The 26,457-nt window shown below is 59.4% G+C and overlaps 1 protein-coding gene across 1 annotated transcript in view; it reads right to left on the reverse strand.

Moving 5' to 3' along the window:
* The window catches only part of GRID2IP (Grid2 interacting protein), a gene marked incomplete at both ends in the record, with an annotated part of 38,912 nt that overhangs the window by 6,176 nt on the left and 6,279 nt on the right, over positions 1-26,457 (reverse strand). Inside the window, 14 exons of the mRNA XM_082006884.1 lie at positions 32-228; positions 975-1,064; positions 2,422-2,509; positions 3,780-4,193; positions 4,436-4,761; positions 5,157-5,274; positions 5,739-5,836; positions 8,361-8,462; positions 10,364-10,518; positions 13,219-13,402; positions 14,860-14,954; positions 16,238-16,307; positions 16,697-16,782; positions 18,332-18,586. Of these exons, the coding sequence (XP_081863010.1) occupies positions 32-228; positions 975-1,064; positions 2,422-2,509; positions 3,780-4,193; positions 4,436-4,761; positions 5,157-5,274; positions 5,739-5,836; positions 8,361-8,462; positions 10,364-10,518; positions 13,219-13,402; positions 14,860-14,954; positions 16,238-16,307; positions 16,697-16,782; positions 18,332-18,586 (2,278 nt within the window). The remainder of the gene's footprint in view (positions 1-31; positions 229-974; positions 1,065-2,421; positions 2,510-3,779; positions 4,194-4,435; positions 4,762-5,156; positions 5,275-5,738; positions 5,837-8,360; positions 8,463-10,363; positions 10,519-13,218; positions 13,403-14,859; positions 14,955-16,237; positions 16,308-16,696; positions 16,783-18,331; positions 18,587-26,457) is intronic.

Genomic DNA, 26,457 nt, shown 5'->3' on the forward strand with positions numbered 1-26,457 from the left:
TCCTGGAGCACAGGTCCCTGCCCACGGGTACCTGCAGCACAAACTGGTCGGGCTCGCTCAGCTTGCTGGGGTTCTCCTTGTAGCTCTGGAAGCGCTGGACTTCCTCCCCGTCCGGGGCGTACAACAAGAGCTGCTTGATGTGGGAAGGCTCCAGGCGGTCCGTCTCCATCGTCATGAGGATCTGGCGCAGCTCAATGTGCGAGAGCTTGAGGTGAGCTATCAGGATGGCTGGGGAGAAGGGAGGCACGTCACTTGGGAGGGCAGGACCAGACCCCGGGGGGGCTGGCTGTGCCAGGGACAGGCTGCCTGGCAGGATGGGATCGGGAGGGAAAGCTCAATCTCTCCATGGTGTGAGAGTGGTGTAGACTTCTCCATGTGCCAGCACAGGCACAGGGTCAGCCCTGGGGAGAGTAAGGGCTTTCCCACTCGGTGGGGCCCTGCAGAGGCTGCGTGGGGACCCCGAGGAGTCGCTCTGGTCCTGCAGACCCCCCCAAGGGTATTGCATCATGTGCATGTACATCACCGACGCATCGGGCTGGGCCGCCCGCGAAACCACCCCCAGCGCCTCCTCCTCTCCCATGTGCCCCGTGGCCAGGAGACCAGGGTCTCGCAAGATGCCACCAAGCTCTCCCACCCTCCTTCCTACCAGAAGCACGTCCTGGAGAAGCGGCACTGACCCTTCCCAGCGGGCGGCCCCACACGCTCTGGCTGCCCCTCTCCCTCCCCAGGCCCATGAGTCACATCCCATCTCCGTCCGCTCCTGTACAGCCGCCTTCTCCCCCCTGCCCGGGGCTGAGCCCAGCGCGGAGGGGCTCTGGGCTGCAGGAGGAGCCCAGGCCAGCAGAGCTGTGCTGGGATCGCGCTCACGGGATTGTGCTCATGTAGCCTCCTTCCTTTTACCTTTCCAGTTCTCTACATCCCCGTCCCATCTCTGGGCCCATTTTGGGGGTACGTTCACCATGACGTTTACTTACATGTGTTGTAGGCCTTTTTGTGGGACAAAATTTCAACCACGTCTTTCTTTTTAAAGTTTTCAGGCATGAGAGTTGGCTCTGGAAGAGAAACTGAAAGATTTAATCATGGGTAAGGACAGGCTCAGACGGCTCCAGCAGGAAGAAAACTGTCCTGAAAACAGTGAAACCATGAATGAAAGAGAGGAGAACTCATGCTTTGCACACAGCAATGGCTCCGGGAATCCTTGAATTCTGCGATTCAAAGATCTCCTCAATGGAGGACTCAGTTGGAGCTGAAAAAGGCAAAACGAGAGGTGAAACACACAGAAAATCCCAGACTGCCCAGAAACATCTCCAAAAGATAGCCCCCCAAAGAATCCCACTTCATCCCACTTCCGCTGCCAGTCCCACCTGTATCTGCCCGCTCTAGCTTAGCTCTGCCCACACGGCCATCGTGCCTCATGTCCCTTGCAGGACAGCTCAGACATCCCACCGGCTTTTTACTTTTCCCGGTGTAAATGAGGCAGCCGCGCTGCCCCACGCCTCCCTTTGGGCAGGCTGCGGCGGGGCAGGAGCGCACCGCTGTCACGCCCAAATGCCTCCCACTGCGCAGGGCAGCCACCCCGGCCACCGCCGCTCGGCACCCTCAGTCTGGACCCGCTCTTCGGGTTTGCAGCACCCAGAAACCCTGGTGGGTGGGAGAGCCCGGTCAGTGGCTCTGCAGGAGACCCCGATTCAAGAGCGATGGGAAGGCTGCACTGGCAGGTAGCTACAGACCCCATACGTAGGGTTTGGGAGGAACTAACTTCTTATATATGTAAAAAGAAAAGCGTTGCTTGTAATGCTCTCTAAGGACAGAGAAATGTTTTCACAGCTTTTTCAGGGCTGAGTTCTCAAAGCAACAGAGCTGCAATTTGCTTCCTAATTTGCAGCCGCTACTGCTACTGCAGCACGAGCCGGTACCCGTGCATGCCGACGGGCCGGCTGACCGTCCGCACTGCACAGACCGTGACAAGCAGAGGCTGTGCACAAACCATTGTAATATGTGGTGCAGGTTTGAGCTTCTGCTGTGTTGCAAACCAGGCCCCTCGTGGCACTGGAGAGCGGTGCCGGCACACCAGGGTCGCCTGCGGTATGGGAATGGCCGGGCAGGCGCTCTGAGAGCCGGGAAGCAGCACGGAGCACAACGGGGAGCAAAACCCTCTCGCTGAGTTTCACTGCCCCGATCGACTGAAATGCGGAGAGAAAACAGATAACGGCAGCAAAGAAAATTAAGGGAGATCACGAAACGATCTTCACCTTAATGATCTGCTGTGGCACCAGCCACGAAATCCTGAGTATGAATGAATTCTGTGCCACGGGTGGTGCTAGGGCCAGGCATTGCCTTGCTGCCCGCCGAACCCCAGTTCCTCCCAGCACCCCAGTCTCCGGCCGGTACCAGGGCCTATTCTGGGGCTCAGGTACTTACTTGTAGGTTTCTGCGTCCCAAAGTGCAGCTCCAGGTCGAGGTATTTGACCATATCACTCAGCTTGTCGTAATCCGAGTCTTCCCCGAGCTGCAGGAAGAGGAAGAGTCAGGAGCCGTGCTGGCACAGGGGACAGCCCGACACGGCCCGCCTGCGCTTGGCCACCTTCCCTCTGCCCCAGGCTAAGCTCTGCGTCCCTGGAAGAAACCAGGACAGGTTGATGGCACTGTCCTGTAACTGGAAACTCGGCTGTTATAAGCCCCGCACAGAAACCAGAGCCTGGTGAACCGTTCACCTCGGTGGGGCCGTTTCTACGCAAGTCGCTAAGCCCATCTGGGGGGACCTGTTCTCTTTCCAGAAGAAGGGAAGAAACCCAGAGGTTCACCCCGTCAGCATTTCCTTGCACCCTGCAGCTGGTGGCACTGCCCCGTGGCTTCATTTAGCATCTGAGCCAGCTGGAATCCTACAGAGCAGCACCGCTCGTCCCTTGCTACTTAGGCACGGTTGCTCTACTGAAGGGAGAATTCCAGAAACTTCAGAATTTTTTTGCACCCAGAAGAATCGCTGTGAAGAAGCACCTTGTCCTCTGGAGTGCCAGGGAGAGGGACCTGCAGGATTCCAAGTGCTTGCTGTGAGGTGGGTGCCTGTGGGACTGGAAGATGATCCCACAGCTCCTCTCTAGCTGCTGTACGGTACATCTGAACACACTCATCACCACGAGAGGCACAGAGGCTGGAAGTCAAACTCCAGGGAGGCCAGCTTCTCCCTACAGGCACTCGAATCCACCTCCAAAGTTCTGCATCACTTCAAGTCCGTGATGCCAAAGGATTATCACATCTAGTCTTGCTCGTTGCCTCTGCTTTCCCCCTCCGGTGTCCTCCCCTGCCTCAGCGCTTTCCCCATCACTGCTTTCAACCATCCTTATGGTTTCCCACTGATAAAACCTCCTACGGCTGCAGAACGTGTCTAAAGGCAGCTCCTGCCTACGTCAACCCACAGAGAGCAGGAAAGCAAGCGCTCCCCAGGACGCTGCAGTCAAAACCAGCATTTCAGATGCTTTCCAGAGCCTCTTCTCATCCCGGCAGTTTTGGTCAAAACAATTAAAAGGATGAGAAGAAATATGAGGCTTTCTGTAACATGGCGTCGTCAGAGTCTATTCCCTTGGCCAAGGCATTGAACGTGTGGCCCAGCAGGAGGTCAGGACATCACGCTCTGGGGAGGGGACAGCCCGCCAGCACCCGGGGCAAGGAGGAGGGCAGTGCCCACAGATGCTCCCACCGCCCTCACAGCCTCGGCGCAGGCAACCGCTCCCCGGACCGCGGCTTGGACCCTCGCCCCCCGCCCCGCTGCCGGGCCATACCTGCCCCCAGATGGTCCCTTCCGAGTTCTCCACCTGCTCCCACCGCAGCCTCTTGACGCTCATGTGGTTGGACTCGCTCCTGCGGTGCAGCAGCCCCCGGTGCAGGGGGGGCGCGCAGGGCACTGGGGGGGGCGGCGGCGGGGGGGGCGGGGGCGGGATGGGGTGCAGGTGGCTGACGAGGGATTTGGGGGCAGGCGATGTGCCGGCCTTCGTGGCCTCTGCCTTGGTGGGGACGGTCTGGGGGTCATGGAACTGCAGGGGGGGCGGGGGCGGCGGGGGGCTGAGCGGCGGAGGGGGGATGTGGTCCGAGAGCGTGGAGTAGGTCAGGGAGCTGCCCTCATCGCTGCTGCTGATGTACTCGCTGCTGCTGACGTCGTTGGTGACATAGCTGCCCTGGTCATCATGGAAACTCATCTGGGTGAGGGAGAGAGGCGAGGCTGAAGGTGGCACCTCATCCCGCACCCACCCATCCCTCGGGGGGGTCCTGCCCCCAGCAGGGCAGCCCTTGCCCCCACCCACAGCCCGCAGAGCCCCAGGACGTGTCCCCAGGGGCTCTGCACCCGCGCCGGTGCAGTGCAGGCTGCCAGGGCAGACGGATGCTCCACGACCAGGACAGACAAAGACCGTGCACCGAGCCACCCCTGCGGCACGCTCACCTCCTCATAGTCATTCTCAGGGGTGAGGAAGTCATCCACGATGGTGACCCGGTGTCCCAGCTGCTCACTGAGGGCGTCCAGGAACCGGTCGGTGTCGCGGCTGCGCGGGGGCCTGGAGAAGGTGAAGAGCTTCTTCCGTCGCGACAGAGGGCTGAGCGGGTAGTCCCGGTGCTTGGGGGACGGGGCTGGGCTGCTGTCGAGGCTGACGTAGGGATTGGACTCGGTGCTGCTCGGGGAGGCCACGCTGCTGTGCAGACGGTAGTAGCACTGCTGGGAGGCCAGAGGGTCGCTCGGCCACGAGATGGGCACCCCCGGCCTGCGAGCACCTGCGGGACAGAGCGCTGCCGAGGGGGTCCTGCACCGGGCGCTCCGCGCAGCCCCCCACCCGCGGGCTGCGATGAGCCCCAGCACCACGCTGAATGTGACGTGAGATAACGGTGCAGCCTGCGGAGAGGAGAGATCCCCCGGGCAGTGCCCTGCGCTGCACAGCAGTGGGGCTGGGGTCCCGCGGGATTCGCCATCCCACGCACTCCGTTGCCCCCCTGCAGATGGAGCTTTGCAGGAGCCATCACTGGGCTCACACATGGCACTCACTGCTTTGTTATAAAACGGCACCAAGAGAAAGATGTCTTCTCCTCCACCTGCCCAGCCAGCACCATCCACCATGGCCTGAGACCCCCCCAGGGCTGCCTCCCTCACGCCGTGGGAAGCCGGACGCTACCTGCAGCGTGTGCCAGCTCTGGGGCAGGAGGCGATGCTCCGTGCAGGACAGCGTTACCCATCTTGCCGGCAAAGCTGCCGATCAGGCGGTTTTCTAATTCTGCATAGACAGCCGACATCTGAAAAAAAAGGCAAAGAGCTGTTGTCAACGCCCGAATTGAGACGGGGCTTATGGAGCACCCAGAGACCTGAGATGTCCTGGGGACCACGGACCCGCCAGTCCCCAGTCTCTTACTCCTTAAAGGAGTGCTTCACCCAACCCAAGGCTACTCTGCCCTTTCTGAAGCTCCCTAAGAGCCTCCCACTCACAAGGCTGCAGGAAGACACTGACAGACACCAGCTCTGTTAAAGCTGACTAATTGCCCAGGGCAGCGATCTCAGAGACAAGCTCTGGGGTGGGGATGTTGTCAGCCACTAGCAGCTCTTTACATGCAGACATATCCTTCCCACGTTCCCTTTTTTCTGCTTTCCTGCGTTAACATGAAAGGACTCCAGTTATCGACCCTCCCTGTGAATGCCAACAGTCCCGCACACGCCGGCAAAGCGCTTCCCAGAGGCACCCCCCAGCCCCACGAGGTCACACCATTTTGGGGTTGGGCGTCTCCGGGAGGGATGTGCCGTCGCCAGCCTGCCTCTCTCCAGGGATCAGGCGAACGGGGACCTCCACGGTGTCGCTCTGGCCTGCCGGGGAAGGAAGAGACAAACTCGTCAGGAGCCCCTCCTTCTGCCTCTGCCCCCGGGCCCCCGGCAGTCCTGACCCGCCAAGGTGCCCCCATCCCCAGCTGGGACCCGGAGCCGTCCTCCCTGCCCAGGCACACAGCGAAGCGCTGGGGGCTGCCGGGTCTGGGGGTCCCGAGGGACCGACGCAGGGCAGCCGATGGCCCCGTGCGTGGGCTGCGTGTGAAATGGGGAACGACGTGCTGTGGCTTCCCCGGGCGGCAGCAGAAGTCACTCGGCAGTGAAGCATGGTAGATGCTAAAAAACAAGCACAGCTGAGACAAAATCCTCCCGTGCTTCGCCCTTTACCTCTCCATTTTCAGTTTCTTTCTCTGTAAAATGAGAATATTGTTTACTTCTCAGCCTACACAACTGGTAGATTTGGAAGCTGCCTATAAAGCCTCAGCAGCGGAGCAGTGCTGCGGCTGCGGCGTGGTTAGTGTGCTCCTCACTAGTGCCACACGCAGCGGGACGGTGCCGAGCTGGGGGTTCCCATCACAGCATTTTGGGGAAGAGACATTATCCAGGGCACAGGCAGGAGTTTGCACCACGCCGAGAACTTTCCAGGTGTCAAGATGCTGCAGGGCTACGGGTGTTTCTTTTTTCTTGGTGTCTTTTCCTTCAGCCTCCCTGGTAGGTGCTGGACACCAGGTCAGTCAGGGTCACCACACACGGCAGTCAAGGCGGCAGTTTCCAAAATCTGGTCCTTTTGGTCGCAGATGCCTGGGCAGTGCCGGCCGCCCCAGCAGTGTCCCCTGAGACAGGGCTCTGCAGAGGACACGAGGAGGGAGGGATGGAGGGAGGGAGGTCTGGACCCCTGCGAAGGCACAAGAGCACGCTTGGAGTGAGGTTGATTTGACCAGCTCCAAATGAAACCCCGTTTTTCCAGTTACATCCATGGAGAGCTTCTGCTCAGAGGTTAATGGCTGGGGGCTGGCTGAGCTCTGAGATGCGTCCAGACCCCCAGTTTTCTCCAAGAGCGTGCAAAGGGCTGCCGGGAGGACACAGTCTGCAATCCTTGCCTTTCCTGAGCTGCTGGAGGGCAGGTCGAATGGATTCACATTCTTTTCAGCCACAGTATTTCCAGCCATCAGGGCCAGGCCGAGTACTGGGGCGGGCGGACAGAGCCCAGCGGAACAGCTCTGCTCACACCAGCACCGAACTGGACCCGTGTGCTCAGCGCCCAGCGTTTAATGGCAACAAAGAAAGAGCAGCGCAGGAGGGACGCAGTGGGCTGTAATGGCAAAGGGCTCTGGAGTGGGGCGTTCACTGGGAGCAGGAGGTGCATCGCCCCCGTGCATCACCTCCCTCTCCAGCACTGAGGAACGTTGCCTGCTTTTTATAAATCAATGGCTTGTGCAGGGAGGTGAAACAGGAGCACCCGGGGCAAGATGCACCCCAGTGCCTGCTCAGGCTTGGTTTAAGGTTAGCACGACAGGTCGTGGGCAGCTCTGCTCTTTCCGCAGGGCAGCCGAGGACTAGGCTGCTCCCCCGCTGCTGGCGAGCATCTGCCCGGGCGAGCGGTTCCCCGCCGGCGTGCGCAGCTCTCGACTGCTCTCCGTGCTGTACTCTCAACCAGAAATGCTCCTCGGAGTCAGGTTAGAAGATCTTCCCCGGAGAAATGTCCCAGAGTTGACTGCTCCGGCAGCAGCCCATCCCGACAGCTGAGGAGCACCACGCTCCCGGTGAGGGGTGCCGGGAGGAGGGCGTGCAGACGGAGAGCCGGCGGAGCCTGGCTGGTCACGGTGGGGAGGTTGCGGTGGGGAAGTTGTGGTCAGATGCCGCAAGCACAGGTCGAGTGTCCTTCGCAATCAGCTAACGGTGATGGAGGAATAGGCAGAGGATGCCTTGTCCCGCCGTTTGGGAGAGGAGGGCAAAGACCCAAAGGAATGAAAACGTAACCAGCAACCTGGGGTGCATATGGGGGAGAGGGTTAGAGGTGCGGGGGCTGTGGAAGGCCCTGCAGCAGTACGAGTTGGATGGCATTTTCGGAGGAAAGGGGAGGTACAGGGCTTCTCTGAAAAAGGAGGGTTTGTGCCGTGTGTGTAGTTCATCAAGACCCTCAAAGTGGCACTGAACCATGATCTTGCTCGCATGGATTCCACAAACGCTGTTTTCCCTGTGAATTTGATGGTGTCCAAGAAAGTCCACAAGGAAGCTAGAAACTGTGCACCCCGGAACGGAGGGCTCGGGCCAGCAGCATCAGTTCACATCTGAGCAGTGGAAGGGATTGGAAACAACGTTCAGCCTCAGCCCAAGTGGCTTCTTACTGGAACTGCTTATTTCAACTGTTTATGAAAACACGGATTTCCAGTCGAAGCCTCTGTGCCGGCTCTGTGCCGACCTGCATCTCTTCCCACCATTCACGCCCGGGAATGGCTCAGGATTCTGGCTTGGGGCAGAGCAGAAGTGCAGCGCAGCACAGCCACCGGGACCCAGCCCCCTCCCCGCTGCGGAGGCAACCGCTGCGCAGCACCCCGTCACCCACCTGCTGCCCCCCCCTCCTCGGGGCGGGGGGTTCGAAGGCTTCCCCGGCACAAGGAGGCCCCTCGAACGGAGCTGCGGTAGCGGTCCTCCGCGTCTGGCTCAGCTGCAGCAGAAAACACCCTTCGTAAGGCATGGCCGGTGTGTGCCGGACCCTGCAGCTCCCCCGTTCCTCCCGGCCACGGCACGGGGCTTCCCCGGGCCCGTGGGACTCGCAGCTGCGCTCTGAGCCCTGCACTCGACCGTGACCCCGTGCACAGCCTGGCTGGCTGCCCGTGCCCCCGGCAGCCATCACTCCGCCCCCGGGGAGCGGAGCAGGTTCCAGACGCTCCTGCCAGCACAGGGCAGGCGGGTGGATGCCCAAAGACGGGATGTGCAATAGCTTTTTCCGGCGGGATTGGCATCCACCAGCTGACGGTGCACGAGAAACTCCAGCCTTAGGCTGGTCCAGAGGGACCGGGCTAACTCCTCCCTGCCCTCAGGGGACAAGGTGGGAGTGGGGACCAGCACTGAAACGCTGCCTGGGAGAACCACGCTGCCTGACGGATGGGTCGCTGTGCAGCTCAGCGCGACAGCTCAGAGAGGCTCAGACTTACGGCAGGATGAAGGTACCGGGGCATCGGTCTCCGTGGTACCGGACAGACCAATGCTCGGACAGCCCCACGTACACGGACATCAGAGATCGCCACCGAGTTTGGGTGAGGCCCAGATGACGGACTGACCCAAACTCAGACATCTCTGGCCATCATGCGTCCACACGTGGGCACACACGTCATGCGCCAGAACCACCAGAACTCCACGTGGTCAGAGATTGCCCCTTTCACCCGAGAAGCTGAAAGGAGCCAGCGACCAGCCTGTGGAGCCAGAGCAACTGTCTGAAACAGCCTGGTCCTGGGAGATTGACTCCCGTGCTTTCCTCCTCTGCCAGTGCCTGGGGTACCTGCTGTGTGTTCCGGAAATACAGCCGCAAACTGCAAATATATCGGCTTCCCTCTGAGACCTTCTGAAGTTTATAAACTAATTTTAGGGTCTAAATTCCTGGGAATATACCACACATTAGGTAGGTTGGGCCATGATTCTGCACACACAAAAGCAGTGGTAATTGAGAGTGCAAATTAGGCGAGCAAATACCCAACAGGTTTTGGGGGAAAGGCTGTGCTAAAATAACTGTGTTCCTCCAAAAGTCTCTCTTCAAGCAACGCCTCTTTTTACCTACGTTGAGTCTAAAATAAACACACCGACTCAACGTAAATAGCTTAGAATAGCAGAATTTGAAAGCAATTAAGAAGCCCGAATCCAAAGATTAAGACATTTGACTCCAACTTTGCCCTTGCTTTTCTGCCGTCTGACCATAAGCCCATAATCCTAAGCAAAGCACAGACGGTTTTTGTGTTGCCACAGCCCCAGGTGATGGCAAGGTGGGCCAGGGAGGAGGAGAGTTGCCAACTGCCTTCCGAGGCTCTTCGGGAGCGCAGCGCTTCGCTCCCGCCCTGCCCTAACCGCGGATACCCGCGTACGTCAGCCATCCCGAGGGACGCCGCCGTCATCGCTTACTTTGCCCCTCTGATCTGAACGCTGCCCCTAAGCCAGCTATTCCCTTTCGGGACTTCCTGACCTCTAACAACCCCAGCGGCTCCCAAAGACCTTTGCTCCCAGAGACAACCTCTGCTACCAAGCCGGGTGCCATCTTTCCTCTCAATGCAGAGTTTCCTTCCAAAACAACACAGCTCCGTGGCGCAGAAAAGGTAACCTCCCGCCTGACATTTACAGATCAACCTCATGGGTGACAGGAGCTGGAAACTCCTTTGCGCTGCTCCACGTCCCGCGCAGCCGCTGCCTCCGCGCAGGCAGCGTGCGGGCAGGAGCCGGGCAAGGCAGAGCTGCCCCTGGGGAGAGCTGGCTGCTCCCTCGCCACCCCAGCCCGCTCCCGGCGCGACAGACCGAGGCTCCCGGGGACCTGGTGGGACACGGCACGTCCACGCCGGAGCGCAGGGGCTTTCCTCTCACCTGCCAAGGGCTTGTAACCAAGAAACCTGGCAATCTTTTGCTGGCAGTGCTCCTGCTCTTCATAAGTCAGCAGCTGGTAGATAAACTGCCAAATGACTTGCTTGGCCGGTGTGTCCAGCACCGGGTACACATCCACAATGAGAGTGTCAATGTTCCTGCAAAATCGGAAAGAGAGGGCTGGGCAGTGAGCGCATCCCTACGGCACAGCCCCGCCACGCCGCTTCCCTGGGCTCCGGCGCTGCCCAGCTCGCCTCCGCCTGCGTCTCCGCGGCCGGGCTCGCCTCCGAGGCCGGCCCCAACAGACTGTTTTGAAAGGAGCAGAGGTGCCAGGCTGCGAGCACGGGAACGAGCCCTTCGGGAAGCGGAGCTGTGCAGCTGGTGCTAACGGCGAAAGCAAACTCCTGGGGACTGGCAGCACCTGACAGCCGGGTATAAAACCTGGCTCCTGAGTCAGCTTGGGGTGTCTGGGGTGGAGGAGCACCGGGAAGCAGAGGGATGTCCTGGAAAGTTCTGAATTTCGTCCAGCGGCAGGTAAGCACGCTCAGGGAGAAATGCGGTGGGGAGGGTGGCTGGGCTGAGGCTCGGTCTCAGGTTGGCTCTGTGGTGTGTGGAGATGGTGAAAGGGCTGTTGAGAACAGCAGGGCTGAGCACCCCGCTCAGCGAGGAGGACAAAGCAGCCTGGGGCAGAGAGCTGAAGACAGGCTGCTCTTCTGCTGAGAAACTGAGGCGGAGATGTTGGGTTAAAGCTCACTGCAACTATTGCATCCTTAATGTAGAAGTAACAGTACGAAATTCTTGTAAAGACCTCTTACAAAGAGCTGGAAGGAGATTGCACACACAGGAACAAACCTGTTGTCTCTATGTAATTGAATGGACTGTCCCTGCCTTCTAAGGCGGGCGTGTGGGGAGAGCCGAAGGGTGGAGAGGCTCAGATGCTGCAAGGGCCTCCTTAATGAAGCGTCTTGGGGGTCCTCAGAGGTGGGCAGGGATGAGGAGTGGTAGGAGCCACCTAGAGCCTGCCAGGAGTTACCTGCTAAGTTTCTCCCTCATTTTAGACTGACTTGCCTTTTCTGTGGAGCCGGACACAAATCGCGGCTGTCAGAAGCCTGCTTCCCATTCAGAACAGTGGAAGTATCGTGGAGGAGCTGCCGAGGCCAGTGGCCGCTCTGCCCTGCAAAGCCTCGGCTTCTCCGGGCTAGTGGCCGGGGCAAGCTGGCTTGTCATGTGCAAACCGGCTGGGGGGGGGGCAAAGCCCAGAACAGGGGTGTCTCGACTCCGTCTCCTGTGCTTGCTGCTGGGAAATGCTGGTATCCACACACTGCGGTAGCAGCAACATAAACTTAATATCTGGGGATTTCCCTCCTTGTCGGAGCAGTTAGAGGTCACAGCCGGCCTGTCTGGGTCAGGCACACAATTAGGTCATGACGAATTATTGTTAAATGGAGCAGTGGCCTCTGCATCAAGCCATCCGGGGCAGCTACAGGCAAAATGAGACGGCCGGAGGACAAGGTGGGCATGGCAGTGCCTCGCTGCACCTTGCTCCCCACGGCCAGCAGCTCTGGGGCAGGCAGCAGCGACAGCCCCAGTAAAACACTGCTGGAAGACCAAGCAACACGTGCTAGCCTGCACTGGGAGGGGACTTGGGGATTTGATTCACGGTACTGGGGTTCCTGTCCTTGTGCCACTGAGCAAGAGCAAATACTCCGCTAGGATCGGGTCGGCATTTCTGAGCTGCAGATCCCAAGGACTGGTCTGCTCCCGCAGCCGCCGCTGAAATCCCCGACTGGGGGCTCCTGGAGAAGCAGTGCAGTCTCAGGAGAGCACAAAGCCATGATTTCTGCCTCACTGGGGCAGTGTGAGCGATCACGGGGCCCCAAGAGGGTTCGCTCAGCTGATGCCGGGGGGTCCATGCAGCCGTGCCTCCCCCAATGCCTGCAGGTCCCGAGGCAGCCGGCCTCCCTGCGGGCAGGGCGATGTGCGGGCGGGTGCCGCCCTCAGCCCCAGCCGTGGCGCACGGGGCAGCGCCAACGCTCCGTACTCGGTAGTGTCTGTTCTCTCTTGCCAACAGCAACCTACGTACTGAGGACTTCACTGCATTTCCCTGTCAAACTGAGGATCTGGATTGCAGCAGGAGCCTGCGTGGCCCTGGCCAGTGCATCCGCAGCCCATGTGGGACCAGGGCTCCCAAGGAGCAGCCGGGCAACCCGGCTCGGTCGGCTCAGCAGCTGCGGGAAGAGGCAGCAAGCGCCTCCCAGCGTCCAGAGAGATGGCTCATTCACCGTGGTGCAGAAAGGTTAAAGATCAAGGGCAGAAAAGAAGGTCGTTGTTGAACATCTGAAGTCTACCAGGGGATCAGTTTTGCCCCTTGCAGCAGGGCAGGGAGGATGTGCTCCACTGCAGGACGCAGGACGAGGGCTCTGCCAGCCACAGCCGTTCCCGCACTGCCACCAAGGGAGTGCTGCAGCCAAGATGCTGAGAAGAGTGCGAAGGCGATGATGAAACACAGTGAGATGTACTAAAAGTGGTGAAACAGGATCTGTGGCCATCTGGGAGAGCCAGAGAGCACACGCTGTGGGGCACCAAGATTGTGGGATTAAGGGGTGACTGAATAAACCCCAAAAGTTAAGGGTCTGCCCCGTGCTTGGGCAGGACACCTGGTGAGAGATGCGCTTGTGCCCTGCGGACACGCACAAGGGAACACACAGCTGGGGAACCCGGAGAACATGCTCACGGCAGAGCTGAGTGCTGCAGCCTCGCAGCCGAGGTCTGCCTTCTGCTTGGAGATGGACTCGGACATGGGCATCGGCACCAGGCCAGGTACCAGCAGTAGGGGAACGGAGCTGCTAACGAGTTACCGATGTTGGAAGAAGCCTTCCAGCGCTTTGCAGATGGCGTAGCGCTCGGGTGGAGTCAGCAGGTGCTCCAGCTGCTGGTTGAAGGTCCTTCCTTGAATCTTGATGCTAGAGGGGAGTATCTCTGCAACCCACTGCAGGGAGGTGAGGGCGGAGGAGGCGCTGGGGGAGTCAGCAGAGTCAGAGTCTGCAAGGTGCAGGTAGAAAGAAAAAAGAAAATTGAACAGGCAAAGGGTCTTAACCACAGGCTAAAAGGCTTGTCCCAAAACCAGGGAACACTCCTGGGGACAGCTGGGGCAGCTGTACCCATGCACAATGGGTGCTCCACGGAAATACAAATCCTGATGTGCTGATACAGACATTTTTACCCCAGCAAAAACGGATTTTGGTCACTGGAAGGCAGCATGGTGGCAAGCTGAAATGGCTCATCTGGAGCTGTGACTGCCCCTGCCTTCCTCCTGTGCTCTGGAGCTTGTGGCTGTTCCAGTAGGTCCATGGACCTGCTGGAGATGAGCTGGGATGTTTTGACTAGGATGCTCCATGGGATCTATCTCTTCAACCTTGCTGCTTTTGCACTTTCTGTGAACACATGCAGATGATATTCCTTCTCTGGCTCTCTAAAGCCTCTGCTCAAGTTTCAGAGCACTCCATGGTAATAATTAACTTCAAAAGCAGCATCAGTCAAGGGTTACCTGTGAGTAAACCATGGCATGAAACGTCATTTGCTTTGCCACGCTCACCAGCACTGGTCTCTGAGCCACAGCCTGGCCACCTCTGCAGTGAGCACAGGGCAGTAAGCACAGCTGGGAGAAGGGACCTGACTGAGGCTCTGGGATGCACTTATCCATGTAGGAATAAGCCCAAGGTAGCAGGAGCAAAAATCCCATGTTTTTGTAGCTTCTTCGGGGGGCAGTGAAGCAGTTGCAGTGCCACTGGCTCTGTACCGCAACGTAGCGAGGTGCTCGGTTTTCTTTCTAGGGCACATGCGAATGACTTGGTAGCACAGGGCTCCTAACGTGAAGTTCAGGAGAGTCCACTGCTGCTCCGGAGGGAAGAGCCAGTCCCTGATTCCTGGACACAGGCATTGCAGAGCAGCACCCCAGTAACGCACCTACCCTCCTGCCTTCACACAGCTTCGGACACACGGCAGCGACCACGCTCTGCCCTGGGCTGCGGTCCTGCCCCTCCGCAGAAATCCTGCTGACAACCACCCGCATCGCCCCAGACACCCTCATCTGCTGGCTCGCTCAGCAGCAGCAAGCTAAATTATTCATAACAGCAGCAGTTATTCTGAACAGCACAGTCCCTACACAACTGTGGGATTTGCACAGCGACCATGGATGCACAGGGTTGGATTACTTCAGTCAGGTACACGGCACAGACTGTATATGAAGGGCATTGGCACGGGCTGTCAAGGATGATCACACAGTAGGATGAACCCTTCTGGAGGGCAGCCAAGCCTGAGATCAAGCCTGATCCCAGAAAGCGGGCAGCCGCGTGCCCCGGCGAGAGGAGCAGCCCTCCGGGCAGCGCGTTAAACCTGCTGAGCCTACGGGAGGCATTGGGCAATTCCCTCCCGCGCCGGGAACTCGAGAGCTGGCGTGGGGTTTCTGCAGCTCCGGACCCTCCTCCCCGCACTCTTACCGTGGGAGAAGTTGACGATCCCCTCTTCCACCACCAAGGTGGGCATCGCCCCGCTGCCCTGCAGCATCGACACCACCTTGTCGTGGGAGCAGTTCCTGCGGGGCACAGGAGAGCCCGGGTCAGGGATGCCTGCCTGCGTGGGCAGCGCCGCGGGCAGCAGCTCGTGGGAGAGCAGTGGTGAAGTGGAGTTTGCAGCTGGCTTCACTTATCTTGCAGAAAGCCTCATCTTGCTGCTCAGAGCCAGGCAGCACTGGGCCCCGCTGCAGTTCCCCCGGACTCTCAATCTTTGCTCAGAGAAGACCCTCCCCAAGGGCGAGTGTGAATCGCAGCCTGCGACTGGGCTCTCCGCTGTACCTGCGGCCACAAATCACCGCAGGGTATGCCCGCAAGCACGCCGCAGAGCTGTTACGGCATATGGAGCCAGCGTTACTTTAAGCTACGCTCAAACCCAGAAGATAAACTTTCCGTTTAAATGATACAGTGCTGCTGGTCTGTCCTTGCCTGGCCTAATTCTGCATGAAAAGAATATGTGAGGTGGATGTAAAATGCATTTTTGTAGGCAAAAAAAATCTTGGAGAGGCCTTGGAGAAGGATATGGGCCAGCCTGGGACAACGCCTGCCAAAACACAGGCTTAGAGGACAGTCTTCAACTCGGTCTCTATTTTCTGGCAATGCTGCATCAGCGAACAGTTTGCTGGATCAGCTGAAATGTGAGAACCTGAGCACGGACAGAAGCGGCATCAGATGTTTAACCTTTAAATATTCATCACTCTCTCTTATCGTGTAGCTTTTTCTAACCCTTTGCTCTCGCTTTTTGTGTGGAAAGACCAACCTGAGGAAATAGGGGCTGCTGCTACTGTGCCGGCGAGCAGCACACTCAGCTCTGGTTTGATTGCTTTTGCTGTGTGCAAATAATACATAGAAGAATTAACTTCTGGGTGGAATGCGATTGCCCTTGTCATTTTAAGCTTATGATCCCCTTCTGTGTGTGATTTGTGGGCTGGCTGGTGCTCTGCTCCTTCTAAAAGCAGAGCCCTAAGTGTTTAACTTAACTCACAGTGGCTTGAATTGGGCTCTGCGGATGGGTTGCAGTCAGGACACCAGTTACAGTGTCATGCATTACACATGGTTATTTGCACAGAGAAGTCAAAGGAGGAGCAGGGATGGAGCTGAAATACTACTCTTATATTCTTTTACAAAAACTGGCTCTTAAAGGAGATGTCCCTATGGGGCAAAACTCCTTATGCACCTCAGTAGACGGCTCTCAAGACCAGCTCTCTTCTCTTTTGCACAAGAGTGAACAAGTGAACACGCGTGTGCTTGGCCACCTGCCACCCCCTGGGACCCCTCGGCACAGGTCTTCTCAAGAGCCTCTTACCTCATGTCCAGACCGTTGAGGAATAGGATCCGGTCTCCAGCTTTGAGAGCAGCCTTCTCAGCTGGGCTCCCTAAACGCACAGGGAATGAGAGGGGCTTTAGCTGGCGGGCCCCCGCTTGCGGGGATGGGTCCCAGCTCTCCGGCCGCCCTGTGCCCAGGGACGCCCCCGGGGCAGGGTACTCGCTGCACCTGGGTTATGTGGGCGGGCTGGAGCTGTTCACCAGGCACAGCGATGCCGGTGCCCGGCTTGCACTGGAAACGCAGGTGTGACTTCAGGCTCTTCGGTGACAAAGCTGAACTAAATTGTACCAAAGACGCTAGTTTTTCAACTGGGGAAACTCCATCACCAAGCCTTGTAAAAGCCCCTTTTGCTATTTTCTAGCAAATAGCAGGCACTTAAAATTTCGAGTTCAGACCAGAGATAAATGACTGGATCTTGTGGCTGGTGGTTTTTCTTACCTGGCAGAACAGACTCGATCCACACCGGGGCATGGCCACGTAGTGTGAAGCCAAAGCTCCTGTTGCCTTTATAAACTCGCACGGTTCTGCAGGTGAAAAAAAGTAAACGTGAACTTGGAGCCCGGTATTTGGTTCTTGTCTCCTTTCCCAGCCCCTGCAAAGCCCCGTGAGCCCGGGTGTCTCCTGAGTGCCCGGGTGTCTCCTGAGTGCCCAAGCCCCGTGTCCCTGCGAGGTCCCCTGTGATACCAAAGTGTCTTTCAAACGGGAGCCCCTGAAACGTGCCCAGCCTGCAAGGAGAGGGGACAGAGGGAAGGTGTGTGCCTGTTTGGTGGCCCCGGATGGCCACAGTGCGGCTGCCTGTCCTGCCAGCACCGCCAGCCTCTCCTGCCTGCAGCCTGCCCGTGCCGGGGAGCAGAGGGAGCCCACGGCACTGAGCCGGCATGGGGAGGTGGTGGGTGATCTGGGGGATGCTAGAAATGGCCCAGACAAAACCTCAGGGAGGGCTGGGAGGATCCAGATGCTCTGGAGGCAGGAAGAGATGCTGCTGTTTTAGGGGCAGAGCCCCTGAGCATGGTCTGTTGCTCTGCATTAATTACCGAATTCATAAAACCACCATCCAGTCCTTCAAATCCAACGTGTTTTTAAAGTGGAACATGGGATATAGCTTATATATTACATAGAATAAAACAGACAGTGTGTTTTAGGGGGAAAAGATCTCATAGGCTGATGAGAAATGAAATTTTGGAAGCAGCATTAGGAAATCTTCCTGCTGGGAGGCTGATTGGAGCTGGGAGCTGTTCCCCGCAGGGAGCTGGGGGAAGGCAACACCACCGAGATCGCTTACAACCAGAAAGCCTGTTGCAGGGACTGATCCTGCACTGGCAGGGAGGGAGACTGTGCTGGAACTGGATTTTGGATAAGTCACATCAAAAATTACCCTGTCGGGAAGGTGTGCTGCAGCCAAACACCCTGGAGATACCAGCTGAGGGAGGGGAGTAGCTTGGGACGTGCCTGCGACAGCGCAGTCCCTCCTGGCAGGACGACCCGGCTGTGCTGGCAGACCGACTCCTGCTCTCCTGTCCGTGAGATGGGGCTGGGAACAGAGCAGGAGCTGGCGCGGCAGGGCTCTTGGCCCCCCGGGGCTGCTGAGGCCCGGCCATATGGGCAGCGGGAAATGGGTTAATCCCCTGTGCAGCAGGGATTGTCCATCCTCCCTGCCACCGTCTCGCACCCAGACACCCGCCGGGGCGGGATGATACAGCCTGCTCTGTGCCCGGGTACCCGGCATCCCGCCGGCATGGCCGGCCACCCTGCAGCCCACCCGGCACAGGAGCCGATGCACAGCCTGCGAGTGCCACCTCAGCTCCCCGTGGGGCTCGTCCCAGCCAGCCCTGCAACGGCGAGGGGCAGGAAGGGCGGCCGGGGCTGGGACAAGGGGTGCAAACATGCCCAGCCTTCGAGAGGGAGAGGCCTCTGTTCATCCTCATCCCGGCAGGATTTCACCCCCCCTGCACGCCGAGGACATTCCCTTTCCTAGAGCCTTTCCCCGTTCCCTGGCATCCCTCCTCGTGCTGCCATCCACGCAAAACCAGACGCTGCTGCCGTGAACTCGAGGACGTCCAGGAGGGGTGTTACCTGCGGGCAGCCCCCGAGGCCACGTTGCTGGTGATGAGCGAAGTGGTTTTCCGCAGGCTCTTGCCGGCCTCCTCATGGCTGCGGGGCACGGAACTGGCGCGGGTGGAGACGAGGAGCCGCTCCTGGTGGTCCTCGCTCCGGCTGCGCCGCAGCCGGTTGCTGTGCTGCTCGCTCTTGGAGCGGCAGAGCTTGCTGATCAGGCTCTGTGACACCACCTCGTCAAAACGCTGCCGGTGCTTCTTGGGGATGAAAATCCTGGAAAAATGCAACAAGGGAGGGGAGTGAGGCGCAGGGCCAAGGCAGCTGTGACCCAGAGCTCCAGATCCAGCCATACCTGGAAAGGAATGATCAAAGCAGCCCCAGTCCCTCATGTGCTCTTGGCCTCAGTCCTCCCAGAGCTGCAAATGCCAGGGCTGGGGACACCGGGGACACCAGGGACACCGGCTGCATCTCTTGCCCCATCCTGTGCACAGCTCCGTTGGGGCGAAGTTGTTGGACCTTCCACAGTGCTCGCAGAGATTGATTCAAAGAGCTCAGTTCCTCCTCACGCGTCCTGTCCCGGACCCTGTACGCTGATGACGATGGTCAGCTTGAGTCCCAGATGAGTTGCCTCCCCCCATGCCGACAGCCAGGGAGCCGGCCGGGTGGGGGAGGACCCTTGCCCCCACGGTGCCTGTCCTGTTGCGACCGGGCTCCTTGCTGCCTGGTACCCACGGCTGGGGGTCCCAGCGTGGCAGTGCCCCCCATGTTGCTGGTGCTAAACCGCCTACTCCAGACCCGCTTCTTCCCCGGCACATTCTGGGACCCCCAAAATGTTGCTCCTGCCCCAGACTGTCTGCTGGGAGCCCTGGGCTCTGCCCTCCTGGGCTCCAGCCTCGGCTTCTGCCACCCCCAGCTCCCACCACAGCCAGGCAGGAACCCTGCGTCCCTCGGGAGACGCTGGTGCTGCCGGGACGAGGACGGGCACGGTGACGCCGCAGGCAAGGGGATGCCACCGGGAACTCGCTCCGTTTCAAGCCACCTCCCCTCTGCCCCATAGGAGCTGCTCTGCCAGCAGCCAAGTGGCCTTTGTGCCCCCCGCAAGGAGCTCCGGGACCCTCGGGGGATACACAGTGAGTGCAAAGCGGGATCCCGGGAAGGAGCAAGGAGGGTCCCACCCCGGCCGGGCGTTCACCCCCGTAACGCGGGGAAACATTTTCTCTTTTCCTTCTGCCATCGCAACAGTGAGAGGCTGTCGCCCCGCTCTCCTACTCCGGCCCCCCCATTTGCACATTTAGGGGCTTCTGGAGGAGCTGGGATCTCCGTGTGTTTCTATAGCAACTCCTCCCTGCACCCCTACTGGGCTGCCTGTCGCAGCTGCATGTGCTCGTTAGACAATACCGTCTTGTGAGGTTCATTAGTGCTCTGCACCTCGTGGCGCGTGGGAACGCGCTCGCTATGTTAACACCAACTCCGACCCTCGTGGCGGAGCAGGGGGGTGAGCGTCGCTTCCAAACTGCCTGGGGACCCCCCGCTCCCTCGGGCACCTTCATCCAAGGAACCCGAAAGCCTGGGTGAAGCCAGAGGAGAAGGAAGGGGAGGCTTCAATCCCAAATCTACTGCGACCAGGACATCTCTATTTCCCCCCAACAAAAGGCAGAACTCAAAATACGGGCTGGTGCTCAGGCTGAGTAGGAGCAGGCAGATCGCAAGCCGTCCCGAGGCTGACATATGCTCACGCGAAGCATCCGGTGATCATTTAAAGTAAGTAACGCATTGGTACAACTCACAGTCCGTTTGTGATTAAGCAGCAACTAGAAAAGAGTGAAATCATGCTACTAAATAGTTGACCCAGCCGTAAGCGGGCTCCTGCGGGAACGCGGGCTACCAAACCCCGTGGCAGGGAGGACACGGCTCGAGAGCAGCAAGTCCCGGCAGGACACCCGCCCCTGCCCTGGGAGAAGTCCGGGTTCCTTGCAGGCAAAATGAGCACGCTCCCATTTAAGTTGGCCGAATTAAATTGGCCCGGCTCGTTCCAGCAGGGCTGTCCCACTTTGCACCCACTGCTGCTTCACCTGCGGGCTGACGAACATCAGGGCTGAGGAGCCGAGTACGGTGAGCCCGATACCCAGGCGCAAGGACATGCTGCAAGGGCTTCGCCATGAGTTGACTCAGTGCTAGCAGTAAAACGGTGTCTTAGCAAGGAGAGGAGCTAAGCAACTGGTAAAAATAATCCTGTTACAGCATGCAAAACAAATAGTTTCCTTCTGCAAAACCCTTTGAGAGAATTTGCAGCGTGGCCTCGGGGAGCCCGGGATGGCCCCGTGCTGCCGGGGGCTGGATCCCCCGAGCTCTCCGGCACCCTGCGGTTCAGTGGGTGCCGGCCTCCAAACTGTAGGTGCTCAGGTCTGGTCCTTAACGAGGGACCCACCAAAGGCAGCACGTGGGGTGTTGATGCCTCAGCCTGTCCCCTGCTCCGGCACGATGCCGCCCGTGCAGCATGCACCAGCACCGGCACCGGCACCAGCACTGGCACGGGGCAGACGGTGCCCGGTGCTTAGCGGGATACGGTGGCTATTTCTGCAGCCATCCCACAGGATAAACCTGGCTCTGCCCATCGGCATGACACCGAGGAGCAGCGCACAGCCGGGGTTTCCCTCTCCCAGCAAACCCCACGGGGGGCACAGGGAGTACGGACGTGCCCACCCCGTTAGCAGAGGTCAGCCGGGGACCAGGGGCAGAGCCCCTGCCCCAGCAGCCCCGCAGCCTGCGGGAGGGCTTGGGAGCTGTGCAGCGCTGACCTCGTGCCTTCAGCTTCCTCCTCCTCCTCGGGTGCTCCAGGTCAGCCCTGGCTCTGTTCCCCGTTGGAGAGGGGACAGGAAAGGTGTCCCCAGCCCCGGGCACTGCAGCCCTGTGCCTGCTCCGCAGCCCCAGTGCCCCAGCCCTCCTCTGCAGCGGTGCCAGCACACGCTCTTCGGGAGGATTCAGCCTGCTCTAACACACAGATGCGAATTCAGGGCGTTTTCCAGGCCGGGAGAGGCCCCAGAGGGCTGCAAGCTGCTTCGCCTTCACCCCCTCTCCAAAGCAGCCCGGCTGGGAGGGCGGCACGCTGCCGCAGGCTGCGAAACCACCCGGCAGGCACCCGTCTGCCAGCGTGCCCGTCCCCAGCCGCTCGGCTCCCTGCGTGGGGCTCGCTTCGGCTGAACGTGTTTAGCGCATCTCGGTCTTTGTCACACTCGCTATTTTTCAAACTCCCGGGCGGGTCACTCGCAGCTCACCTCTGGACTGACAGTCCCATTTCTGCAGCCTGCGCTCGCTGAGAGCTGCCTCCCCTGCCAGCCCAGCGCCCTGGAGAACCACCTTTCGCAAGGGCACGTGTCCTGCAGCGGGCGCTGAGCTCACCCAGACAGTCCCACCCCGGGATGCTGGACGCTGAGACCCGCCGATGCAGGATGCGTCCCCTCGAGCGGGGCAGTGCTGGCGGCTCCGGCCCCGGCGGCAGCAGGTGAAAGCAGCCCCAAATTTGCTCAGAGCTCACACTCAGCCAGGGCTGGGAGCAAGGGGTCCCCCGGTCCTCGCTCCATCGCACCCTCTGCACCACGCAGCACCCCCAAAGCCCTGTCCTCACCACCCATCCCTTTGGTGGACTATAGTCACGGAGACAAAGCAGACCCAGATGTGATCTTCCTGCCTCTCCAGCCCCTCACTCCCAATTTTTCGTCTGGGCTTTGCTGAGCTCCCCCAAAAGCTCGCGCCGCTGCTGCGGTGGGCGCGGGCTGGTGGCAGGGCCACACCGGGAGGCAGGGTCCCTGCAGCTCAGAGAGGCAGGAGAGGCGTCGCGGGGACGCTCCCAGCACATCCCACGCCATGCATGCCGCGCGCAGGAGCGGAGCAGAGACACGTACCGAAAATGCCGAGAGAAACTCCGGTCCTTCCCCATTTGTCAGGATGCGGTGGGAACAAAAGGGAGATGCTTCAGATCCTCATGCAGCTGAGTCTCAGCCTCAGCTCACGCCCACGACGCGGCCGGATCCAACAACCAAACCGTGCGCCAGCCGGTGCCCCCCTGCCACTTGGCACCCCTGCGGTGCCTGGGGACCGCGGCCAGATGGGCCGGCTCGCCGGCAAACTCTACCTGGGCTGAGTCCCTGCCTCCCTTCGCCTTCGCCTCCCCACCGCGCTCTCAGTCCCGGGCGGAGGTTTACCATCTACCGAGTGCCTCCTTTTTTTATCAATTTGGCTTTAGCGCCTGCTCTGCCCTCCCTGCTCCAGCTCTGCCCCGGCGCAGCGACGAAGCCTCTCGCTTTCCCTAAAAACTGCGGTCGCTGTAATTTCCAGCTGGAACGATCTCGCAACAGAAAGGAGGGCACGGCTCCGCGCCGAACTCCGGGGGGATGCCTCCCTGGTGCTAATTAGTTGACTTCTAAAGTGCTTCTGTTTAAATTACATGCTGCTGTAATGGGTGAGAAACCTTAAAGGCAAACGGCATCGGCGGCTGGTGCGTGGCTGCTGGGTGTGCAGGCAGAGCCGCCCCGGCTGGACCAGGACCAGGACCAGGGTCATGGGCCCAAACCTCCCCCCGAGCCACGGGGCATCATTTACCCCCCCCGGGTAACGCAGCGGCACTTTGCATTAGGGATAGAAGATTAAAAAAAAAACCCTTTAATTTAAATAACGCCATCTTTAAGCACAGCACTCGTGGTTGATGAAGAGGATGTGAAGCTTTCCAGAGCTGCCAACATCAGATACGATCTCCAGGTAGCAAAGGAAGGAAAAATGAAAAATGTATGGCTTAGCCCCAAAACATCTAGCAAAGACATGACCTTGAGTCTTATCGGTTGTGCTGAAAAACACGTCCTGGGGTGGGTTAAAACACTGAGCTACACTTGGGTTATGTCTGAACTGTGCTGTGCAAAGGTACAGGTAGCAAACTACCGCTCTGAAAAGCACTTCTGCCCCGACAGTGTGCCGCAATGCTAAAATTCGCACGCTTTCGGGAGAGAAAACTCTCGTACTGCTTTACCCACCTAACAGGACTCCTGCCCTGGAACCCGAACTGCTTTTTCTCAAACCTAAGCTACCTGCGCGCATGGGCAGCGGTGTCGGCGGCCCTGCACTGGCCTCCAGCCCCGGCAGCACCGACAGCCACGGGGGACACGGCGGCTCCGAACCCCGTGCACGAGCGGGACTCGCTCCAGCCCGGCAGCGAGCACGGACCCGCGTTTTTCACGGGGGGCTGTTATCCCGTTATCCCTGGTAATGGGAAGCTCTGTAATCACTCATCTGGCTGCAGATGTTCTGCAGATGTGGCCACTGTTATTAAATGGGAATGAAGCCGCTGTTCCAGCCGAGAGTGCAGACATGGCGGGATGCAGTGGCCGTGCACCGGGGCCGAGAGCCCCTCGCAGCTCTTCCCTGGCCGCACCGCTTGTCCCTGGGGACAGCCCAAAACCCCCGGCCCTGCAGGGCCGCTCCTGGGGAGGGTCACCCTCTCATGACACATCCCCGCACCGGCTCCAGGAACAATTAACGCGCTCTCTGCCATCCCGGAGCAGCACTCAGCCCGTGCCTGGCTGGGGTCACCCTCCCCAACAGCAGCCGGGGCCGCGGGGTGCTCTCGCCTCTCCCAAACCCGGTGTCCCTGTGCCCAAACCCTGCCGCGCACCAAGAGCCGGTGGCTTTGTCCTTCCCCTGGCAGGGACAGGCTGCCGGGGACACGGACACCTTAAAACAAACGCGCAGAAAGGCTTTTTCTGCAGCGTCCATCCTGCTCAGCACCGCCGGCGGGTACCAGGGACGCTGTCCGGGTCGGTGGGTGCGAACGGCTGCTTGATGCGGCCCCAGGGATGGCCCCCAGACTCCCTGTGGCACCTGTGGGACCCTGCCAGCCACTGCGCCGGGGAGACGCGGGGCCGCCGGCAGCTCCCACCACCCTGTGCCCCACACCAGCCCTGGGGCGTGGGGAGTTTTGCCACCCCCCCCTTTCGGAGCCGCAGAGAACAGTCACCTCAGCCGAGGCGCTGCCCCCAACCCGCTTTCTGCTGGACCACCAGGGCCAACGCAGCGTGCCGTGTTTTCTTTACGATACTAGAAAACACTCAGGCTAAGTAACTACTTCCCAAAATGTAAGTTGTGAGTCAGTGGTGGTGCGCGAGCGGGCCAGGCCGATCGACTCTGCATTACAGCCGCGGTTCGATTTGCCGAAAGAAACTGATCTCCCAACAGGAGATCTTGCACCAAGCGTTTTGGTCATGACCTATTTGAACTCAGCCGGTAGAAAAGGAACTCCACTCCCAATTGTTTTCCCCGCTGGCACATTTTTTTCCTGCTGCCCTAATTCCCATTTTTGGGCAGTTGACCATATGCCCGGCTATCGGATTAGGGATTTTTTTAAAGCGGAAGCAAACAGGAGCTGCTTTTCCTCCATTATCGTCCCGGTGTCGCGCGGTTTCACCGCAGCTCTGCCCGGATGGCGGGCCGGAGGACGGGGTCTGTGTGCGGTGTGAAGCGCGGCAGCAGCCAGAGCAAAGCGGGTTCGGGGGTCGCCCACGCTGCGTGCCGCGTCGGCACGCGAGAGAGCCGGAAAGCTCCCCGCAGCCTTGGAGGAGCGGGTACGTGGAGGGGCACAGGGAGGACATGCGGGGAAGCAGCATGCTCCCTATATATATATTATATATCCGTAATATATAAATCCTGATGGCTAAAATGAAATTTCTTATCCAGAGGCAGTCACAGATGGCTGGAGTATTTTAATACAGGAAGGTGCCAAGCAAATTTATTGCCGTGAAAAACAAGCTGAGACAAATAGATTGTGTTCGGAGCATTATTAAAACGAACTTTGTGGAATTTCTCCTGTGCTAAGGGAACCCCCGATGGGCAGTGGTTTTATCTTCATCAGGGATCAAAAGTGACTGCCATCGGAGCGGCACTGCCTGCGCCCAGCCACCGCGGGCCAGCGGCTTCGGCTGCAGGCTTCGGTTTTCCCCCAGGAGCAGAGGCTGCTCGGGAAGCAAACGGAGCGTAACCGCAGCAGCGAAGTAACACACTACCCCAAACTATTCTCCCTGCAGCAGAGCGAAGCCCAAGGTGACTTAAAGGAGGACCATGACGACATATAGCAGTCTCAACAGCCCGGGAGGGATCATCTACCAAATTAATGGGGCCAGGGTGAGAAGCTGGGCGTGCTCCGGAGCAAACGCATCCCGCTATGCGAATCCAGGTTAGCGGGACGATGTCCATGTAGACATGAATGCCGGTGTTTTATGCACCAGCTTTTGTAACACTGCAGGTCAGCGGGGAGGAGGGGATCTGTGTTTCCATCGCTCCTCAATTCTACTGCAAACAGATGTTTCAAACCCAAACGCCGCTGCCGGGAGCTGGTGCAATGCTGGCACAGGCACCGCCGGCGCTGCCGCCAGCGCTGGGGGAATGCACGGTGCAAAGGGAGTCGGCAGCTCGTACGCGGTGGTGTGCGAGTGCTGAGCCCCTTTGAAGCACAGAGGCTCAGAGGGCGACGTTGGCCCCTGGAGTCCGGGGAAAAGCCGGTGGCCGCTGCGACGGCACTGCAGAGCACTTGGGTGCAGAGCCGGCACCGTCCCTCTGCTGGAATCGCAGCCCTGCCCTGGTTTGAAAATGGCTCAGAAAGAAGAGCAGTGCCAGGAGGCACACGCCCCTGGGACCCCGACCTGCCCAAAATAACCCGCTCCCCTCCCCACACCGCTGTGAGGTGTGCACGGCCCCTGCGCGCGCCCTCGGCACGGCCGCGGGGAGCAGAGGAGTTGAACCCTGCGGCTCCCCTGGGACTAGACCTGGGCTATGGCATTTGCAGGTGATGAGAGATTTCCCTCTCCGCGGCAGAGCTGTGACCCCTGCAGAGTCCCCGGCGAGAGCAGCTCCGATGCAACACGGATGCTAAGAGTTAATTAACTTTTTTAGCGCATCTCGTTTTTGTGGTGCCAGGGGTTGCTAGATTCAAGAATTAAGCTGCTTTAAACCCGTTCCCCACTCAGCCCCCTCGGCTCCCAGGAAAGGTCCATTGGTTACTCACCCGAGACAGCTCATCTTTCCCCCTCGCTGCCGTATTTCATCATTCTCGAGCAGAACTACAATTGTGCACTTTACTACACACACCAGCCATATGGGCAGGG

Source organism: Phaethon aethereus (assembly GCF_964289735.1).
Source record: "Phaethon aethereus genome assembly, chromosome: 15".
Lineage (NCBI taxonomy): Eukaryota > Metazoa > Chordata > Aves > Phaethontiformes > Phaethontidae > Phaethon > Phaethon aethereus.